The 18,254-nt window shown below is 35.6% G+C and overlaps 1 protein-coding gene across 11 annotated transcripts in view; it reads right to left on the bottom strand.

Moving 5' to 3' along the window:
• Pcm1 (pericentriolar material 1) overlaps positions 1-18,254 on the bottom strand; it is a 105,040-nt gene that overhangs the window by 14,778 nt on the left and 72,008 nt on the right. For 8 of the 11 annotated variants that reach the window (XM_031339601.1, XM_031339604.1, XM_031339602.1 and 5 more), the window contains 7 exons: positions 16,086-16,250; positions 10,124-10,296; positions 9,662-9,793; positions 7,525-7,645; positions 6,366-6,524; positions 5,844-5,980; positions 3,446-3,580 (listed from right to left, as the gene is read on the bottom strand). In XM_031339601.1, the coding sequence (XP_031195461.1) occupies positions 3,446-3,580; positions 5,844-5,980; positions 6,366-6,524; positions 7,525-7,645; positions 9,662-9,793; positions 10,124-10,296; positions 16,086-16,250 (1,022 nt within the window). The remainder of the gene's footprint in view (positions 1-3,445; positions 3,581-5,843; positions 5,981-6,365; positions 6,525-7,524; positions 7,646-9,661; positions 9,794-10,123; positions 10,297-16,085; positions 16,251-18,254) is intronic. The other 3 variants (XM_031339603.1, XM_031339607.1, XM_031339608.1) reach the window with 1 other exon arrangement.

The raw sequence follows: 18,254 nt of genomic DNA, 5'->3' as shown, positions 1-18,254 counted from the left end.
AGATCATTAATAAATTCTATACCTTATATATTATGTATTAACATTCTAAACCAAAGTCAGAACAACTTTGAGATTATTGATTTTGTACTTTAGTCTTAATACTAACAAAATGGAAGATTAAAATGAAGAAAATTAGTACCTCCCTCAGATTTTAATTTAGCTAACAGGCAAAGTGATAGTGCTACACTTAACCAGTTTAAGGGGTAGCTTGTGGGGCTGACTGGGCCCAGGATCATAGTGCTGAAATGGTTCTAGAAGGGATGCTTCTGCTCAGTGTTCTGTAGGACCTGTGGGTTATGACTAATGACTGTCCTTATAAAAAGCTGGGTTTTTTCCCCTGACCATCCGCTTCCCTAAAGACTCCCTTTCAAGCCCCCAAAGTTGTAAAACAGAGTTCTTGGACTGACTAAAAATGGCACCCGAGAGACCTCAAAGCAGCCTAAGAGACCATGGAGACTAAAAGATATGGGCATGAGAATGCAACCGCACCAGACAAAAAACATGGCATTACTGAGTAGGGAGGGCAGTCAGCCCCCAGCATGGACCTCGGAGCCCGTGCTGCTCATGCTGGGAAGAAGGGAGCACAAGACACATTACTGTGAGCACAACTGCCAGGCCTGGGAAGCCTCAGGCACTGACAGCAGGGAGCCATGTGGCAGCTTGGAGCTAGCCAGATCCTGCTCCCAGAAGCTCTTCGTAGCCACAAGAGCACCCTGACTCAGGATATGTGAGATGAGTATCAGTGATGGTCCAGTATTTATGGTGTGTCAAAAATCAGAAACCTTGAACCAGATCAACAACTAGCTGCAATGACTATTTGCATAAAAAGCTGTGAGCATGTTGCTTCTGAGTAGGGTTACACCCTAGAACTTGAGCAGGCTCAGCCTCTGAATGTGCTGCCAGGGCAAAAGGTCCATGGTCCGTGCGCCTGCCCAGACTGTCTTGAGGCCTGTGGTCTATGCTGCTGCCAGAGGCATATAGAAAACATGTTGGTGTTTGTGGTCTGTGATGCCACCTGAAACCATGTTGATGCCTGGGGTGGGGAAGACATGGTAATGTCTGTAGTCCATGCGACCACGGGAGGTTATGCTGGTTTCTGATACTGCCTGAGATGATGTTGATGTTCTTGGTCCATTTTACTGCCAGAGGATAAATGGATGTCCACAGCCTGGGCTGTCTCCTGAAGCCATGTTGATGTCTGTGGCCCTGCTGTGGTCAGGGGCTATGTTGATGGCCATGGCCCATGATACCTCTGAAGGCTATGTGGATGTCTGTGGCCTGTGTTGCCCCTGAAGACCATGATAGTGTCCATAGTCTGTATTGCTTTTGAAGACCGGGTTGAGGTTGCCATGTTGCCGCCACAGACTGTGTGGATGTCTGTGGTTCATGCTGTCCTAGAAACCATGTGGACATCTATGATCCAAGCTGCTGCTCACTGGAAGGAGGCTTCTTTTGCAGTGGTATCGATGACTGAAGACGCGCAGTTGAAAATCAAAGATATAGAAGACTTCTGTGACAATTTCTGTTTCCTCATCCCTCAGTGCTGCATGCACACACACACTCACACAAACACACACACACACAAACAAAAAGAAACAGTCTAAACAAGAAGACATTGAAGAGAACTCTTAAAATTTTTCACAAAGTGTACCTCTACACTTTGGTGGCTTCTGGTGGAGTGAGATGGGAAAAGACTCAATTTTCTGTAAGGAACTGGCCACTGGCAGTTTAACCATGGTCCAGTGAATATATGAGCAACATAAACTGAACTTGATGGGTTTTTCTTTTTCTGTCTTTTTTTTTTTTTTAAATTCATCTCTATTTGGGGGAGGGGCTCATAAAGGTACAGACCTGGGAGGGCTGAAAAGTGAATGTGATTTTGGTGCATTATGAGAAATTCTGAAATAATCAATAAAAATATTATGTTGGATAAAAATCAGTTTAACCTCTGAAACAGGAAGCAAAACAAAATTTCTTAGAGAACTTTACATTAAGAGAAAAATATGTTCCTTAATCTAGAGTAAAAATATCCATCACTAAATATTTTCTCAATGTGAAAATATTTAGGTCATCATAATGGAAAAAGATAAACATCACATAGGTCTAGCAGCATGCCTGGCCTCTAACTAGTATATCCCTTCCTCATTTTTTTATCTCTTTCCCATCTTATCAGGTAAACAAAACAAGGCATCTACAGATACTGTTAAATGTCTTCCAGGAAACAAAAGTCTTCTCTAGTTGAGAACCATGGCTTCAATATAATTGAAAGCTGCAGTTTATCTAAACACAGGATTAGGGCAGTTGTTAGTACAGAGACAATTCCACTGGCCTGCTCTCAGGGACCTAGTAGCTTCTTATGCCATGCATGCTGCCAGGTGTGCCAGGTATGTCAGGTGTATGCAGTGGGCAGATAAAAGGACCCTTTTGCCACCCTACTGGTCTGTTTCTGGTGTTCCCTCTGTTCTTCGTGTGTGGTCCCTTCTCTCTTTTTCCCTGGTCCTCCTCTCCCCTCCCTCAATAAACCTTTTACATCAGATCTGTTGCATGGCTATTATTTCTCAGGTGTACACTTTGGCTCTAGCCCGCCAAAGATAACCTGTCACTGCATTATATTATAAACAATAGTGATTATTAGAGGCTGGGCAGTGTAAGAGGGAAAGAAATTAGGGAAGTCAGAAAATAGGTATAAAACAAAAGGCTCATTGTGAGTCATAGTGGCTTGACCATAGTCCACAGTAACAGGTAACTCTCGCCTACTTTATAAATACCTAAAAGAGAAGAGCTTAAAGGTCCCTAAAAAAAGTGATGAGAGCAAAAATGCCAGTTATCCAAATTTTATTAAGACGTATAGTTTAAAAAATTACTGTCATGCTCTAAGAAATTTCTCTAATTAAAGAGGCTGGTTTCTACTTTCTAAAATTTCTCATATTATTTAAAATTAAACCAGAGCAGGCTATCTAAGCATTTTATTCTTCAACTATTCTTATTGGTAGAATACCAAACCAGTAAACTTAAACATTTTTAGTCATGTGTATGTATACCTATCTATATGAGTATGCCAAGTGTGTAAAGATGCCTTAAAAAAAAATATCAGAACAGAGTGCTTAATACCCAAGCCCTGGAGCTGGAGTCACCTGACATGGGTGCTGAGAACCAAACCCAGGTCCTCTGAAGAGCAGCAAGTGCTCTTAACAGCTAAGCCATCCCTCCAGCCCCTTTTAACCAATAATATTTTATAGAAGTTGGGATAGTCCCTGGAGATGGCCGTATTAAACGAAAATACAGAAAGTCCTCTTAAAATTGTTACTAAATAAAGAGATAATATTAAAATGCTATCCAAACTGAGTATCAGGATGGATTATTGAATCAGTTCTATAATATCAGAAAATGATAAGAATCCTAACCAAATGGAATATAGGTAACTCATACAAAAATAAACTCTTACCTGTAATATACTTCCTAGCTGTTTATGGAAGAACTTCACGAACTCTTTGCTCTCATCATTCTGTTGAGTAAGGGTCAAAACCATACGTCTTACTGAAGTGAGAAGCTGAGAAGAACATACTTCATCCATGTGCTCCTAAGAAAAATCCTAGTAGGTTAGGATATAAACTTATCTACTATTTAAAAAACATTAATCTACACAATTTGAAATTCATTTCTCTCACATAGTTTCTGACTTTGGTGATAAAGATTTAAAAGATTCATTTGTAAGCACAGCCAATCTCTATAGTATATACAATAAAAGGTTTGGCAATTTTAATCCCTACACCAGAAAATGACCGATAAAACAAATTTCCTGTTCCCATACTCTCCATCACTTCCCTTCTGTAGTAAGAAGAATTATGTATGCTGACTATCTTCCTCCTTGTAGTTCAGTTAACCTCAATTACTCTTAAAATCCTACCTACCTTCTACCAATTTCCTATTATACCTGTGGTGTGGTTTGAGTAAGAATGGCCCCCAGCAAGTCATATAGTTCAATGCTTAGTCACCAGGGAGTGAAACTCTGAAAGGATTAACAGTTTAGGAAGCATGGCCTTGTTGGAGAAGAGTGTTACTAGGGATGGGGCTTTGAGATTTCAAAAGCCCATGCCAGGCCCAATATCTCTCTGACTATGGATCAGAGCCTTCAAACCACTCCAGCATTATGCCTGCAATGTCTTCTATGCTTAGAATCATATATGCCGTGATAATGTTGATGATGGGCTATCCTCCTGAAACTCTAAACATGCCCTCAATTAAATGTTTTATCTTGTAAGAGTTGTTGTGGTGGGGCTGGAGAGATGGCTCAGTGGTTAAGAGCACTGATTGCTCTTCTGAAGGTCCTGAGTTCAAATCCCAGCAACCACATGGTGGCTCACAACCACCCGTAATGAGATCTGATGCCCTCTTCCAGGGCTGTCTGAAGACAGCTACAGTGTACTTAGATATAATAATAAAAAAAAAAAAAAAAAGAGTTGTTGTGGTATGGTGTCCTAGTAATTCCACCAGCAACACCTACACCTAAACCAACAACTAAAAATGTCTCCAGATATTAGGAAATATCCATGTCTTTTTCAAATGCTACTTAAGGCAAGCCTCTTCTTAACTGTACCATAAAAACCAAGTGTGGTTGCATGCCTGTGATTCTAGTACTCTGAGGGTAAGATCAGAGGATTATTGTAAGTTCTAGGCCAAGCTGCAATATCCACCAAAATCTGTCTCAAAAGACAAAAATTATATATATATAGTTTGTGAATTATGAAATAAACCTGAGCCTGGTTGGCTTCTCAAGGTCAGTCTAGAACAGACCTGAAACAATCTCAAGGTTCTCATTCCTTTTTGGCTATTTAATTCACTTAAGCAAGCCCTGTCACCCTTCCTCCAGGTCAAATTTCCCTTCCTCACTAACAATGAGGTAGTCAAACTAGATGATACCAAGGGTATGTGTGGGGCCTGAGTGTATGGATGTGTACCACATTTGTTGCCAATGTCTGAGGTCAGAAAATGGCATCACATACCCTGGTACTGACCTTGTAGACACTTGGAAAACAACATGTGGGTTCTCTTAGCCACTGACCTATCTCTAAACACAGGTGAACCTGTGTTTATTAATAAAGCATACTATTAGACGTACACATGCATATTAAGCCCCAAAACAGCAGTATTTGATGTAAATATCCTCCTCTTACCAAAGACAGATCGTCGAGTTAAATGACATTTAGACCAAGTCTCTCTAACAGAGACCTCTCCTGATGCTTTGGCTGGGCCTTTGTTTTAACTTTACTGGTCTTTTGATTACACACTCTGTTTTCCCATTTTGTATGATTTATCCCCCAACCCTTTTCTTTCTCTCAAAAGAAGGCATAGAGTTGGATGGATGGGGAGGTAGGGAGAATCTAGAAGATGAGGGAGGGGGAATAATGAATATATTATATGAAAACACTATTTTTTTAAAAAGAAAATGACATGAAAAAAATTAAAACAAGCCTGACTGCAACACACTATTTTTATTTTTCTATATATGGATGCAATGCAAACTATGTTTTCACTTCCAATTTTTAAATTGCTTAGATGGTTGCAATTTTAACATTCTTATTTTAGATAAAAACATGGGGTGCAATTTCAGATATAAATTCATTTCTTCATCTGACCTAGAACTCATTCTGTATACCAGGTTAGCCTCAAACTCAAGAGATCTGCCTGTCGAGGCCTCCTGAAACCTATAATTAACAACCACACTCAGCCATATTCCACTTTGCCATTTTTAATTTGCCCTGCTAATTTTAATGACACTATTTATAAGTCTCATATGGTCATTATTAGAAATCATATATGCTGCTTTATTTTGTATTGTTTACCTTCAAAAAAGGAATGACTTCTTTCATAATTGCTTTAATTTGACGGTCCAGTTGCTGAGTATCAATTCTAGGACAGGGGATGGCAGAAACGTCACTTATAGGTTGTGGTGAACTGTGATTCTCAATAATGGCAGTTTCTATTTTTTAAGAAAAATGATATGTCAATAAAAGCCAATGGCACTATGTACATAGATATATACACATTTAAATAGACTTTCTAGATTATAATAATTTTGTTAAAATAATATAAAGGAAAAACCAAGTAGTTTTAGCAGTCCTTACAATTAAAAGAAAGCAATAACAAAACTGCTAGTGTTAAAAGGGGCTTAACTTTTTTAAACACAGAGTGGCCAGTATATAGTTCAAACTGGTCCTGATTTTGCGATGTAGTCAAAACTAGGTTTAAAATCTTAACACTCCTGCTTTATCCTTCTGAGTTCTGGGATTATAGCTATGCCTAGCTAACTTCAGAGTTTTTACTTGCAACTCTGATTATTACTTTTGATCACACTAAAAATATACCTTCTGAATTATTGACTGTGGTAGTGGCGGCAGCACCATCTTCATCGTCAATAACCCTGCAAGTGCATCTCATATGTGAGTTACTTTCTGTCTCGGTCTTCATGCGTTCATATTCTCTCATTCTGGCTAATGCTTGATCCAAGTGAATCACAGTGTTACCTGAATTTGGAACAGAAATATTTCTAGAATATGTAAAAGCAAAGCCTTATGAATCCTCTCAAAAAAAAACGTAAGGAAATAAAATTAGCTTTTGTCAAAGACCTTTTTATTTATATGTATGTATGTGTCTGTGTGAGTGACACATATGTGCAGGTAGCCCACTAAGGCCAGGAGAGGGTGTTGGTTCCCTGAGAACTAGAGTGACAGGTAGTAGTGAGCCACCTGAAGTAGGGGCTGGAAACCAAACCCAGGTTTATCTGGAAGAGCAGCAAGCACTCTAAGTGCTGAGCCATCTCTCTAGACCAGAATTAGATTTTAAAGTACTCCATTTACAGTACTAATGAGACACTTCACGTACATCATCATAGTTATTTGTTTAATCCTTAAATGAGCCTACAAATGACAGCACTTAAGTAGCTTGCCTCAGATTGCACAACCACCTAAGTAAAGGGATTATTACAGAATCTGTGTTTTTAATCTCAAACTATTCTTATTTTATTGAAAATCTGTTTGGAGGAAAGATAGCTCAGTAGTTAAGAACACTGACTGCTCTTCCAGAGGCCCTGAGTTCAATTCCCAGCAACCACATGGTAGTTCACAACAATTTGTAATGGGATCCGATGCCCTCTTCTGAGGTATATCTGAAGACAGCAACAATGTACTCATATAGATAAAATTTAAAAAAAGAAAAAGAAAATATTTGGAGAAACTGTGAATTTTCAATAACTAGATGACTTTTCTCTTTAAAATAAAATAAAGTTCAATTAACATAAAACTACTACTATTCATATTTGAAGGTCTATGTTTTTCCCAACAATATAGCAAATTAGATAAAAGTCCTACTTTGTTAGCATTTGCATAGCTATACAGAGTGGATGATCTGCCCCAGGTCAAGGAATTAACAAGAGTCATGGATTAAGACTGATGGGTATTTTTGTGTTCATTCTAGTTATTTCCTTATTCTGTAAACTTTGTCTAGGTAACAAAGATAGCTGCTTACCTAGGTCATCTGTTGCAAACGGCTCAAAGTTCGAGGACACAGACATGACACTCACGTTATCAGCATCATTCTGTTCATTTACTTTATGTGTTTCTCTTTCAAAGTTCTTCTCAAATGTTTCCTAAGTTAAAGAAACAATTCTTAAATACTCCTTCTAAAACATAAACATTAAAGATTTAACACAGAAACTGTTATTTGCATAAAACCATACATTTAAAAAGGATACTAAAAAGTTGCAATGAGAACCCTACTCAGACAAGCCCATTATTAAAGAACCATAATAATAAACATCAAAATATTAAGTAATCTTAGAGAACATTTTTGCTACATAAAAGTAAGAAAGCCAACTTTCATTAAAGATTATAAATTGACAGTTAACATTTTAAAATTTCTTTATAGCTCATGGACCCTTTATATACTTCTTGTATGTATCTCACTGTCTTATATCTGAAGAAAAACATGACATTCATAATTTTATGAAATTACATTTTATTGGTACAATTAACACACATTAATGTACCGATTTTAAGCATATAGTTTGATGAGTTTGGACAAATGAATACACTTACATAATCAGTAACGTTAAAAACCATTATCTGGATATAGTGGGTTTAGACACAGTACTTAGGAGACAGCACCACACATATCTCTATGAGTTCAAGGACAGAGGTCTACATAAGCAGTTCTATGTCAATCAGGGCTATAAAATGAGACTTCCCCCAAACAAATACACACACACACACACCCCACAAGTTTAAAAAAAGAAAACCACATATACAAAGACAATCTGCATCAGTCAGAAGGTCCTTTTCCGTTCTCTATAGTTAATATCCATCATCTCTAATATAATTTCTATCACTTGATTTCAGTCTTTCCCAAGTTATTGCAATATCTAATAACATTTACTATAATCCAGTAATTCCTTCACCTGCCCCAAACAAATTAGATATATGGATGGATGGATAGATGGATAGATAGACAGATGTCTGCCTTTTTTTATTTTCTGCAAAAAGGAACATATCTTCAGCTAACTGTAATATGTAATCACTTCCTAATTTCTATTTAACATTATAAAAATAAAAACTACGGGACTGAGTCTTTCCCAAGTGATCAGCAAGCACCAGGTTCATTGAGAGATGCTGTCTCAAAAGATAATAGAAAACAATCAAGGAAGACACTCTTTGTCAACTTCTGGCCTCCATACACAGGTGGACAAACACATACTATTACTACTATTACTATTACTATTAATACTACTAATACATCACACTCACATGTATATGCACAAACACAACAAAATATAAACTATGTAATTTTTAGACACAGTTTCTTCTATAATAGTATATGATTTATAGCATAATATAGAACAATCTTAAGAAGAAAAGGACAGTTCAGGAGGCATTGTCTTTAGCATGTTTTTAAGAGTAAAATATAAAAGAAAATCCTCAACAGTTTCTAAACAGATTATTCTTACCTAAAAAGGAGATAAAATATCCTCTTGGAGAAATACCATCTTCAGAATACTTTGTGTTAACATTTCAATAGTGGTAAAAATCACTCATCTATAAGCTAATCCATTATTTTATTCTTTCTTAAAGATCTTCAGGTGCTTGAATCATACAAGAATTTGCTATACAAGAACTATAAATCAATATCTGAACCTGTAAATGGGTCATTTTCAACTCTCTCTATATAAAAGCATTCTATCATTTTCCCTGATCTTTCTAGTTTATTCATAAATTTGTCTAAGTAGAATACATTAAATTTGATTTTTTTCCTGGATGATTTTCTTTTGCCCAAGTTTTTCTTTTACAGAAAGACTTGACATATTTTGTACTTATATTCCTGGATGATTTTCTTTTGCCCAAGTTTTTCTTTTACAGAAAGACTTGACTTATTTTGTACTTATATATTTAAAGATATTCTGACTTGAACACTATTTGGTCTACCTAATGTTCTGAAGAATACAACAAAGACTTATTAAATACCTATTAAGGGTACATGTGGCTACTGTAGGCTTCAAAAAGTATATCATTTTTTAAAAAAATCAGTGATATTACCTATATCTACAATCTAACAATAACTTCATCCTTTATTATACATTGAAAGTGTGCCCACATTTAACATATTTGCTTACATCATCAGTAGTAACAAGGCTCTCACTTGGAGTAAGTTCTGAGTTTGATGCTACCCAAGTACCAGAATTCACCGACTTTACATTTTCTCCTTCTTTTTCATCACTTTCAGAAATATGTCTGGATACGATATCCTAAACAATGAAATAAAGACATTTATATACAACATATATATGCTTTATTCCAAATTTATGTGACAAACTTCAAAACAGTGGCAGACGGAAGAAAAATAAAGTACTTGTTATAGATTAAATATTAAGCAAAGAATATTTTTAAAAAACATAGAAAATGTGTGTAAAGATAAACTAAAACGTACTAAAGCTATAAGTTTTAAATGAAATGTTGCAAAAAAAAAAAAAAGAAAAGAAATCAAAATATACAGAGAAAAGGATGTGCTTCACTTAAGGAAGTAACCATATATAAGCACTGAGTAAGCTGAGAGAAGATGATGAGGTGCCAGATACCTGCAATGCATATAAAGCTCTCTGTCTCAAGTAGTCTGTATTAAGTAGCTGCAGCTCATGGAAAAGTTCAATAAGAAAATGTGGACGAGACTCATTTTGAGAAATTAATGTAGCCACTTCGGAATAAATAGTATCCCGTAAAGCTTCAAACATGGAAAAATCACTTCCAGTTTCTGGAAGATAAAACAAAAACAAAAACAAAAACAAGAAAATAATGACAATAAAATATCTTCATAATAATTCCTATTAATCTACATCATTTTCTAAGCTTTAACAAAACAAATCCTATTTCAGGGCTTTTAAAGAATTAATCTACAATGTATTTACTTAACTGGTACAAATCAGAGTAGAAGGTGCCCAACTATAGTTGTCAGACTCTCCACATCACTGAATTACTTAAATAAAATACTGCCCAATGAACTTACTGGCAACACTCTTTCAAGGTCATACTCTTTTTGGGTGAGTGTTTAGTGATGAAGAACAATCCCTGCACCTCACATAAGCTACTTTGAACCATATGGTTAGGCCCAAACTTTTAATAATTTTTTTTTTGTTTTTTAAACATTTTATTTTATGTATGTATGTATGTATGTATGTATGTATGTATGTATGTATGCATATGAGTATACTGTTGCTGTCTTCAGACACACCAGAAGAGGGCATCAGATCCCATTACAGGTAGTTGTGAGCCACCATGTGTTTGCTGGGAATTGAACTCAGGAAGAAGAGTCTTAACTGCTGAGCCATCTCTCCAGCCCAAGCCCCAAACTTTTATTCAGGATATAAATTAGGAAATTCTGTGTTCTTTCTAAAAACAGAAATGGAACCAAAAGCAATCCATACCCAAGTAGTTCTTCTAGCTCTCAAATTCTGTAATTTTACTAGAACAGTAGAACTGCAAATATCTAGTTTTTTTTCCTTCAAATATCAATGATTCTAAGAGATGAAAAAGGTTGAATGTTTCAATATATGCTTTTTTAAATCATGCAAAGAATATGAAGATATAATCACTTTTGCAGAATAGAATAATTACTAACCTTTGTACTAATTAGCTAAGTTGTACTACATGTCCAGATGTTAATTTCCACAAACATAAGAGTAAAACACATGGAACAAATCTGTCCTAAAGACATTCATACATTTTAAAAGATGCTATATTAAATTTCTCTTAATAGTTTCAAAATGTCCACATGCAATATATTAAAATGAATGTGACGTTAAGTAAGGTAGAAATGAAAACCAAGAAATCCCCACTTAAAGGAAAAAATCCAAGCTAGGATATACTACTTGTTATGCAAACTTTCAATTCATGTATGGCAAGTTAATTCATAGTTTAATTTTAAAATGTTGTTTCATGGCTCTAAGAAAATAGTATATTAATGGCTTAGTAGTTTCCTATGATGAATTATTATTCAACAATAAAATTACTCCTAATTAATTTTAACTTTCATCTCCCCTTTTATGTAGTTAAGAGATTTAAATTCCATGTCACTTTATTCCTGAATTAAAATGAATTCTAGAAAGCTCCCTCCTCTCTGCCAACCTAATCTTGATTCTATTACTGTCTACCTAGTTTTGTCAGTATGGATTCTTACTTTATCTGAAATCTAGTTGTGAGTTGAGCATTTAACAGCTCACCCATCTCTCTTGCCTTTGTTTTACCTTCTTTAGAGTCCTCTCAGGATTCAAATAGGACTTTACTTTCTATTCATATATCATAGCAGAAAGGAGCTAAAATGTTTTTATAACTGTAAAGCATATGCAAACCATATTAAATAAAAAAAATCCCTCTTATGTTCTGCTGCAGGAGGTAAAATACATTTGTAATTCTAAAAAATATAAATATGTACTAATACAAATCTGTACTTCTAAATCAAAATAGTATTTGGGAATATTTCTAAATTTCTATGATCTTTATTCATTATAGCCTATGCCCATCATAGTTGGGATTTTTTTTAATGGTTTATTATTTTTTCAGATTCTGACCGACAGCAAAAACTAGTTGCAGCATAATACCTGTGTCTATTTACAAAAACCTTAATGTGTTTCAATATCTCAGATATATGAAACAAGTAATTTGTAAACACTGTATCACAAAAATGTTTCTACTACCTCTACAGATGTGCTGGCTAGGTTTCAAGTTTATAAAACAAGAAAAGTGGCCAGTTTTGCCAATTGTGAATTATAAATCAATGATTTCAGAATATGAAGTTTTTATTTTTTTGTGGGTTTAGTACCATATGTACACTAAGCTAAATCTAAAAATAAAAAGAAATTCAAGGGTTGGAAAGATGGTTCAACAGTGCTAGCTGCTCTTTTAGAGGACTCGGGTCAATTCCCAGCACCCACATGATATCTACCTACCATCTGCAGCTCCAGCATCAGGCACCCAATGCACAGACATACATAGGCAAAACACCTACACACATAAAAGTAAAAATCAAAACAAGTCAGTTGTGCTGGCACACAACTTTAGTTCCAGCACTCAGGAAGTGAGGCAGGTGGATCTGTGTTCAAGACCAGACTAGTCCACACAGAGAGCTCCAGGACAGCCAGGGTTCTACAGAGACAGACTCATAAAACTAAAACAAGCAAAGAAAAATCAGGACAATATAAGGATTTTAAGTTCAATAAAGAAAACTAACACATATGGACAGTAGAACTAAGTAGAGTGTTACATCCTGGCACTTCACATGTATTTCTTTTAAACTGTTAGACTGCTGTAAAATTCTAGCAATATACTGTAGGAAAGGATAGACATAAGTATAAAATGTTGTAAAGACAGGGCTTATTATAATATGAATAAGTGAATGAGAAAAAGAGAAAATTTAAAAAGATATTTACCCACAGTGACATGTTACTGTAAATAATAGTTTATGCTGTATTTGGAAATATTCTCATTGAGTGGGCAGGAGAGATGGCTCAGTATTTAAGAGTAAGCACTAGAGCAGAGACTGAAGGAAGGACAATCTAGCCTGATATAGCTATCTCCTGAGAGGCTCTGACAGTACCTGACTAACACAGATGTAGAGGCTCACAGCCATCCATTGAACTGAGTACAGGGTCCCCAATGAAGGAGTTAGAGAAAGGACCTATGGAGCTGAGGGGTTTGCAGCCCCTTAGGACGAACAACAATATGAACTAACTAGTAAACAATATGAACTAACTAGTACCCTCAGAGTTTCCAGGGACTCAACCACCAACCAAGGATGGCACATGGAGGGGTCTGATTGTTCTGGCAGAACGTGTATAGTAAAGGATTGCAAGTTCGATCATCAATAGGAGAGGACCTCCGCCCTGTGAAGGTTCTGTGCCCCAATGTAGGGGAATGCCAGGGCCAATAAGTGGGAGAGGGTGGGGTGGCAGGCATGGGGAGTGGGGAGGCAACAGGGGTTTGTTTTTGTTGTTTTTGTTTGTTTCTTTGTTTTTTGGAGGGGAAACTGGGGAAGGAGAAACTTACATGTAAATAAAGAAAATATCTAATAAAAAAAAAGTTTAAAAAAAAAAGAGTAAGCACTGGCTGATGTTCCAGAGGACCTAAGTTTTATTCTCAACACCGCATGGTAGTTCACAAGCACCTTTAACTACAGTCCCAGGGGATCAGATACCTTCTTCTTGCTTCCTCAAGTACTAGTCATTCACTTGGTGCATAAACATATATGCACAAAAATATCCATAGAAATACTGCTTTAAAAACGGGAAGTGTTCTCATTAAAAAGCTCTGCTATAAACTAAAGTTACTGTGATTAGTGATGACAACCATAGTGATACACTACCTTTTTTTTGAGGGTAGGGAGTATAAAAACAGCACTCCTATAATTACTGTGGGAAAAGAGGAAAGCATAATCCAATAATAGCAATAAATGCTGCACTCTAGTTACCATGTTATAAGCCAAGTCACAACAAGCACCAATAAATAATGCAGAGTATCTTAGGGTCATAGTAAAAGAAAAACACACCTTTTAGAATATTGATAAGCAGCATATTTACACCCTCAAACTACTTAATTCACCAAAAATTCAATAATTTTTTTTTTCTTTTTTGGTTTTTCGAGACAGGGTTTCTCTGTGTAGCCCCAGCTGTCCTAGAACTCACTCTGTAGACCAGGCTGGCCCCAAACTCAGAAATCCACCTGCCTCTGCCTCCCAAGTGCTGGGATTAAAGGCTTGAGCCACCACCGCCCAGCAAAATGTTTTGAGACAGGTTTTTACTATGTGCCCCTGATAGACAACTCAAAATGTAGACCAGACTGGCCACCACTAACACAGACCTGCCTGTCTCTGCCCAAGTACTGGGATTAATGGAATGTACCACAGCGTCAGACCTCTTTTTTTTTTCTTTTTAATGACAACAATAAGGTCTAGAATACTGACTTCCAATGAAAATACTACTACTCAATTATTATTAAGTCATTCGATTCTGGGCCCTTTCTCAACTCCCACCTGACTCTTTGACAATAACAGTGTTGGGTAAAAATAGTGAAAGGAGATGAAAATTTAAATATTTTGCTAAGTCCAGGACAATAGAATTGTTATTTTTGCCTAAAGAATCTTGAACTTTAATCTTCAAAGTTAGGTGCTACTAACTCCTAGCAGTATGAGAAAGCCATTTCAAAATACAAGCAAATGTCAAGTTTCTTTTCTGATTAAAAAACTAACAACTATGTACTACATGCAATTCAGAAAACATAGTTTATAAAATAACTGCAAACACTGATACATTTTCTTCTATGCTTGTTTTCCTATTCATACATAGATGAAATTATACTGTTCAGCCAACACTAAACCTTCATTTTTTTTTACTTCTCCATTAGGATGAATCCCAAAGAATAGTTACAAGCATCGTTCCTAGTGGATCATTCTCTTAAGATTTTACAGAAAAGTACACTTTGTATTGCCAGTCTTTTTAAAAAGTGTTGAAAGAGAGCAGTTACCTTCCCTATAATTCCACAACTGAAAAATAAAAATAAAATAATGTAGCATTATAGGCTCAAATGATACGCATAAAAATTATATAATCAAAATTTTGTATATAAAGTATGATACAAATAGATGATACCATATTCACCAAAGGAGACTGAATCTGTAGTTACCAACTCTATATATTTGAGATGTATCTATTCTTTTTATAAATTAAATATTGGTGAATACTTAAAATAAAATGGTGACAGTCATTGACTCCATTCAATAAACACAGAGAGCATACCACCAATCACATACTATACTGACATTTAGTGTAAAAATATAAAAAGTACCAACTGCCCTTAAAGGACTCAAAAGGACAACATGAACATCTAAAATAACTTAATACTTTATCCTGTGGCTCAGATAATGGAAAAGCATTACACTGACACAAATGGAAATGAAAGAGGAAAGGGAAAGCTACACAACTGTAGATTCAGATACAATTTCAAGATTATGGAATTAAAATCCTATTTATGAGTGAAAGGAGAAAACAAAACAAAACAAAAACAAAAACACCTGGTGAGCTGAGAAATAACACAGCAGTCATGGGAATGCTCTAATTCAGTTTCACTGAAAGAAAAGGGTTCAAGGCAAAGGACTATGAGATATGAATATACAAGGCAAGAAGGAACTAATCCCTTGTAAGCTGTACTAGTTAAAGTAAGGCACACATACATTATCACAGGCATGATGCATCAAATGTTTTAACAAAAGTAATGAGATTTCATATCAAATCCTATTTAGGTAAGATTACTAGAATTTCAATTAGGAATTCTGTATTAATAACAACTATTTGATTACAAAGACTCTTTTAATGTGTCAGAAACACTAAAGAGATCACAGTAACACAAACTATTTGTAGTTAATATTTCTCTATGATTAAAACCTTTCACATGATAGGAATCTATGATAGTCTTATTAAAACTTGCTTAAGTGTAGCTTTTCAAATTTAAGATGAATTCCCTGGATTAAAACAAATAAAAAAAAGAGGAACATACCTGAAGATATTTCTTCAGACCTACTATATTTTATTATTTTTTCCAGCTGTTCATGATTCTTTCTGCTGAATAATTTTGCTTGAACAGGCTCTTCAGTCTGGGCTGAATGTCTGTTCCTACTTTTGCAAGGTTCACATGTGCTAGACACACTGGCACTTTCATACCCTCGGGTAAAAAAAGTGACAGCTGTTATCAGTTGCAACTAACTTAATCTGAAAGGGAAACTCATTTCCATAGTAAAATAGTACAAGTAACTCAGTTCATAGTAGTACTATGGCCTGGCATAGACGGAATACAAAAGAATGTCTTTGAATACCTTCAGAATAACCTTTGGATGGACTGGTGACAATAATCAGATTCTAACAGTTCATTTACCTTCTGATACTCATCACAACACCTCAACTAAAAGCACAGTAAGGCAAATCTCATAAGATCTGAATTCTCTACTAGACTCCTAGATAACACATTTTCAAGGTTACAAAATAAAACAAAAACAAAAACAAACAAAACCCCACACTACTACATTTTCTTTCTAGGGTTTTTACACTTTACATTCACTTTAGTGTATGACACAACTCAATTTCTTTTATTCTCTATGGACTGATGACTAAGTCTATCCTTTTCCCACTGAAATAGTAACCCTCATATTTCACTGCTTTATTTCTTACGTTGTTTTAGTTTCTACTTCAAAGTATTTTTGTTTGTTTGTTTGTTTGAGACAGAGTTTCTCTGTGTAGCAACTCTGGCTCTCCTAGAACTTACATTGTAGACCAGATTGGCCTCTAACTCAAAAATATCTGCCTGTCTCTGCCTTCAAGTACTGGGAATAAAGTCATGCCATGTGTCACCACACCGCAACCCTAGCTCCAAGGTCATTTTTTATTCTTTTGGTCACAGAAGTTATACAATATGGTTTTTCATTTGGTAAGCAGACTCTATTTAGCTTCTTTTCTTGGCTACTCTTAGATATATTTATCTTTCCATATATGCTGAGAGCCTTTTTCTTTTTTGTCACTTTCAAAAACAACCCAAGGCAATGCAAAACAGACTAAAATTAAATGCACTTAATCTGAAGTTAATTTTATACATCCTTATCTCAGAAGTAGCTTTGTTTTTATACTTAATCATTTTTATATTATCCAAAAATATAGTTTTTTTCAAACTAGTATTTTTCTTGTTAGAGCAAAGAAAAGTGTTTGGCCACTTATTCAATTACAACCACTTCAACAGTTTACCTTATTAACATTAGCAAAAATACTGATAGAAACAAATATTTCAGTTACTCCAATATTTCTGGTCCTAAGTCTCCAAATAAGCTAAACAGGCTGGTAATAGAAAAAGTATCTATTTATTTTTCCATTTTGACAGAAATGCCTATGAAGTGTTTCCATTCTACAGTGTGACAGACACTGGCTAATGGCTTTATCATCCTTAACTGTTTTTTTTTGTTTTGTTTTGCTTCATCTATTTTAATTTAATTAGGAATGACCTCAAATCTAACCTACTTCTGTGAATATGACTTTTTCCTTTAGATATATAATTTCTGGTAATATAACATGAGAATGTTGCTGAAATTAACTATACAGTCAATTGTCTAATATTCTTTTGATACATTAGCAGTTGCTAGTATTCTATTGATTTTTTTTTCTACATGGTGTACATGACCATGACTAGCTAGTGTACTATCTTATCTTTCTTATGTAAAGGTAACTTAGCCTCTTTACCTTTGAATATACACTGAGATTGGCTTGTGTGTATGAATTTGTAAGTATATATATCTCATAGCTAAGCAGTGGTGGTGCACACCTTTAATCCCAGCACTTGGGTGACAATGTCAGGCAGATCTCTGAGTTTGAGTCCAGCCTGGTCTACAAAATTCCAGAAATACACAGAGAAACCCTGTCTCAAAAAGCAACAACAAAAAGTGTGTTAGTTTATGTATGAGTCTGTCTCTTTTTGGTTCCCTGTGACAGGATGTAGTCTGCTACTTGGTAGCCCAGATGCTCATCAGAATCACAGCAATCTTCTGGACTCAGCCTCCATAGTATTGGGGCTGCAGGTGTGAAAGACCATGACTAGCTAGTGTTCTATCTAATCTTTCTTAGACAAAGGTAACTCTATTGAGTCACAGCTGGTTTCCACAGTTTGCTTCAAACAGGCTGAGGCAGG

Source organism: Mastomys coucha, unplaced genomic scaffold (genome assembly GCF_008632895.1).
Source record: "Mastomys coucha isolate ucsf_1 unplaced genomic scaffold, UCSF_Mcou_1 pScaffold22, whole genome shotgun sequence".
NCBI lineage: Eukaryota > Metazoa > Chordata > Mammalia > Rodentia > Muridae > Mastomys > Mastomys coucha.
Note: the sequence above shows the minus strand (reverse complement) of the source record. Positions and strands in the feature narration are given on the sequence as shown.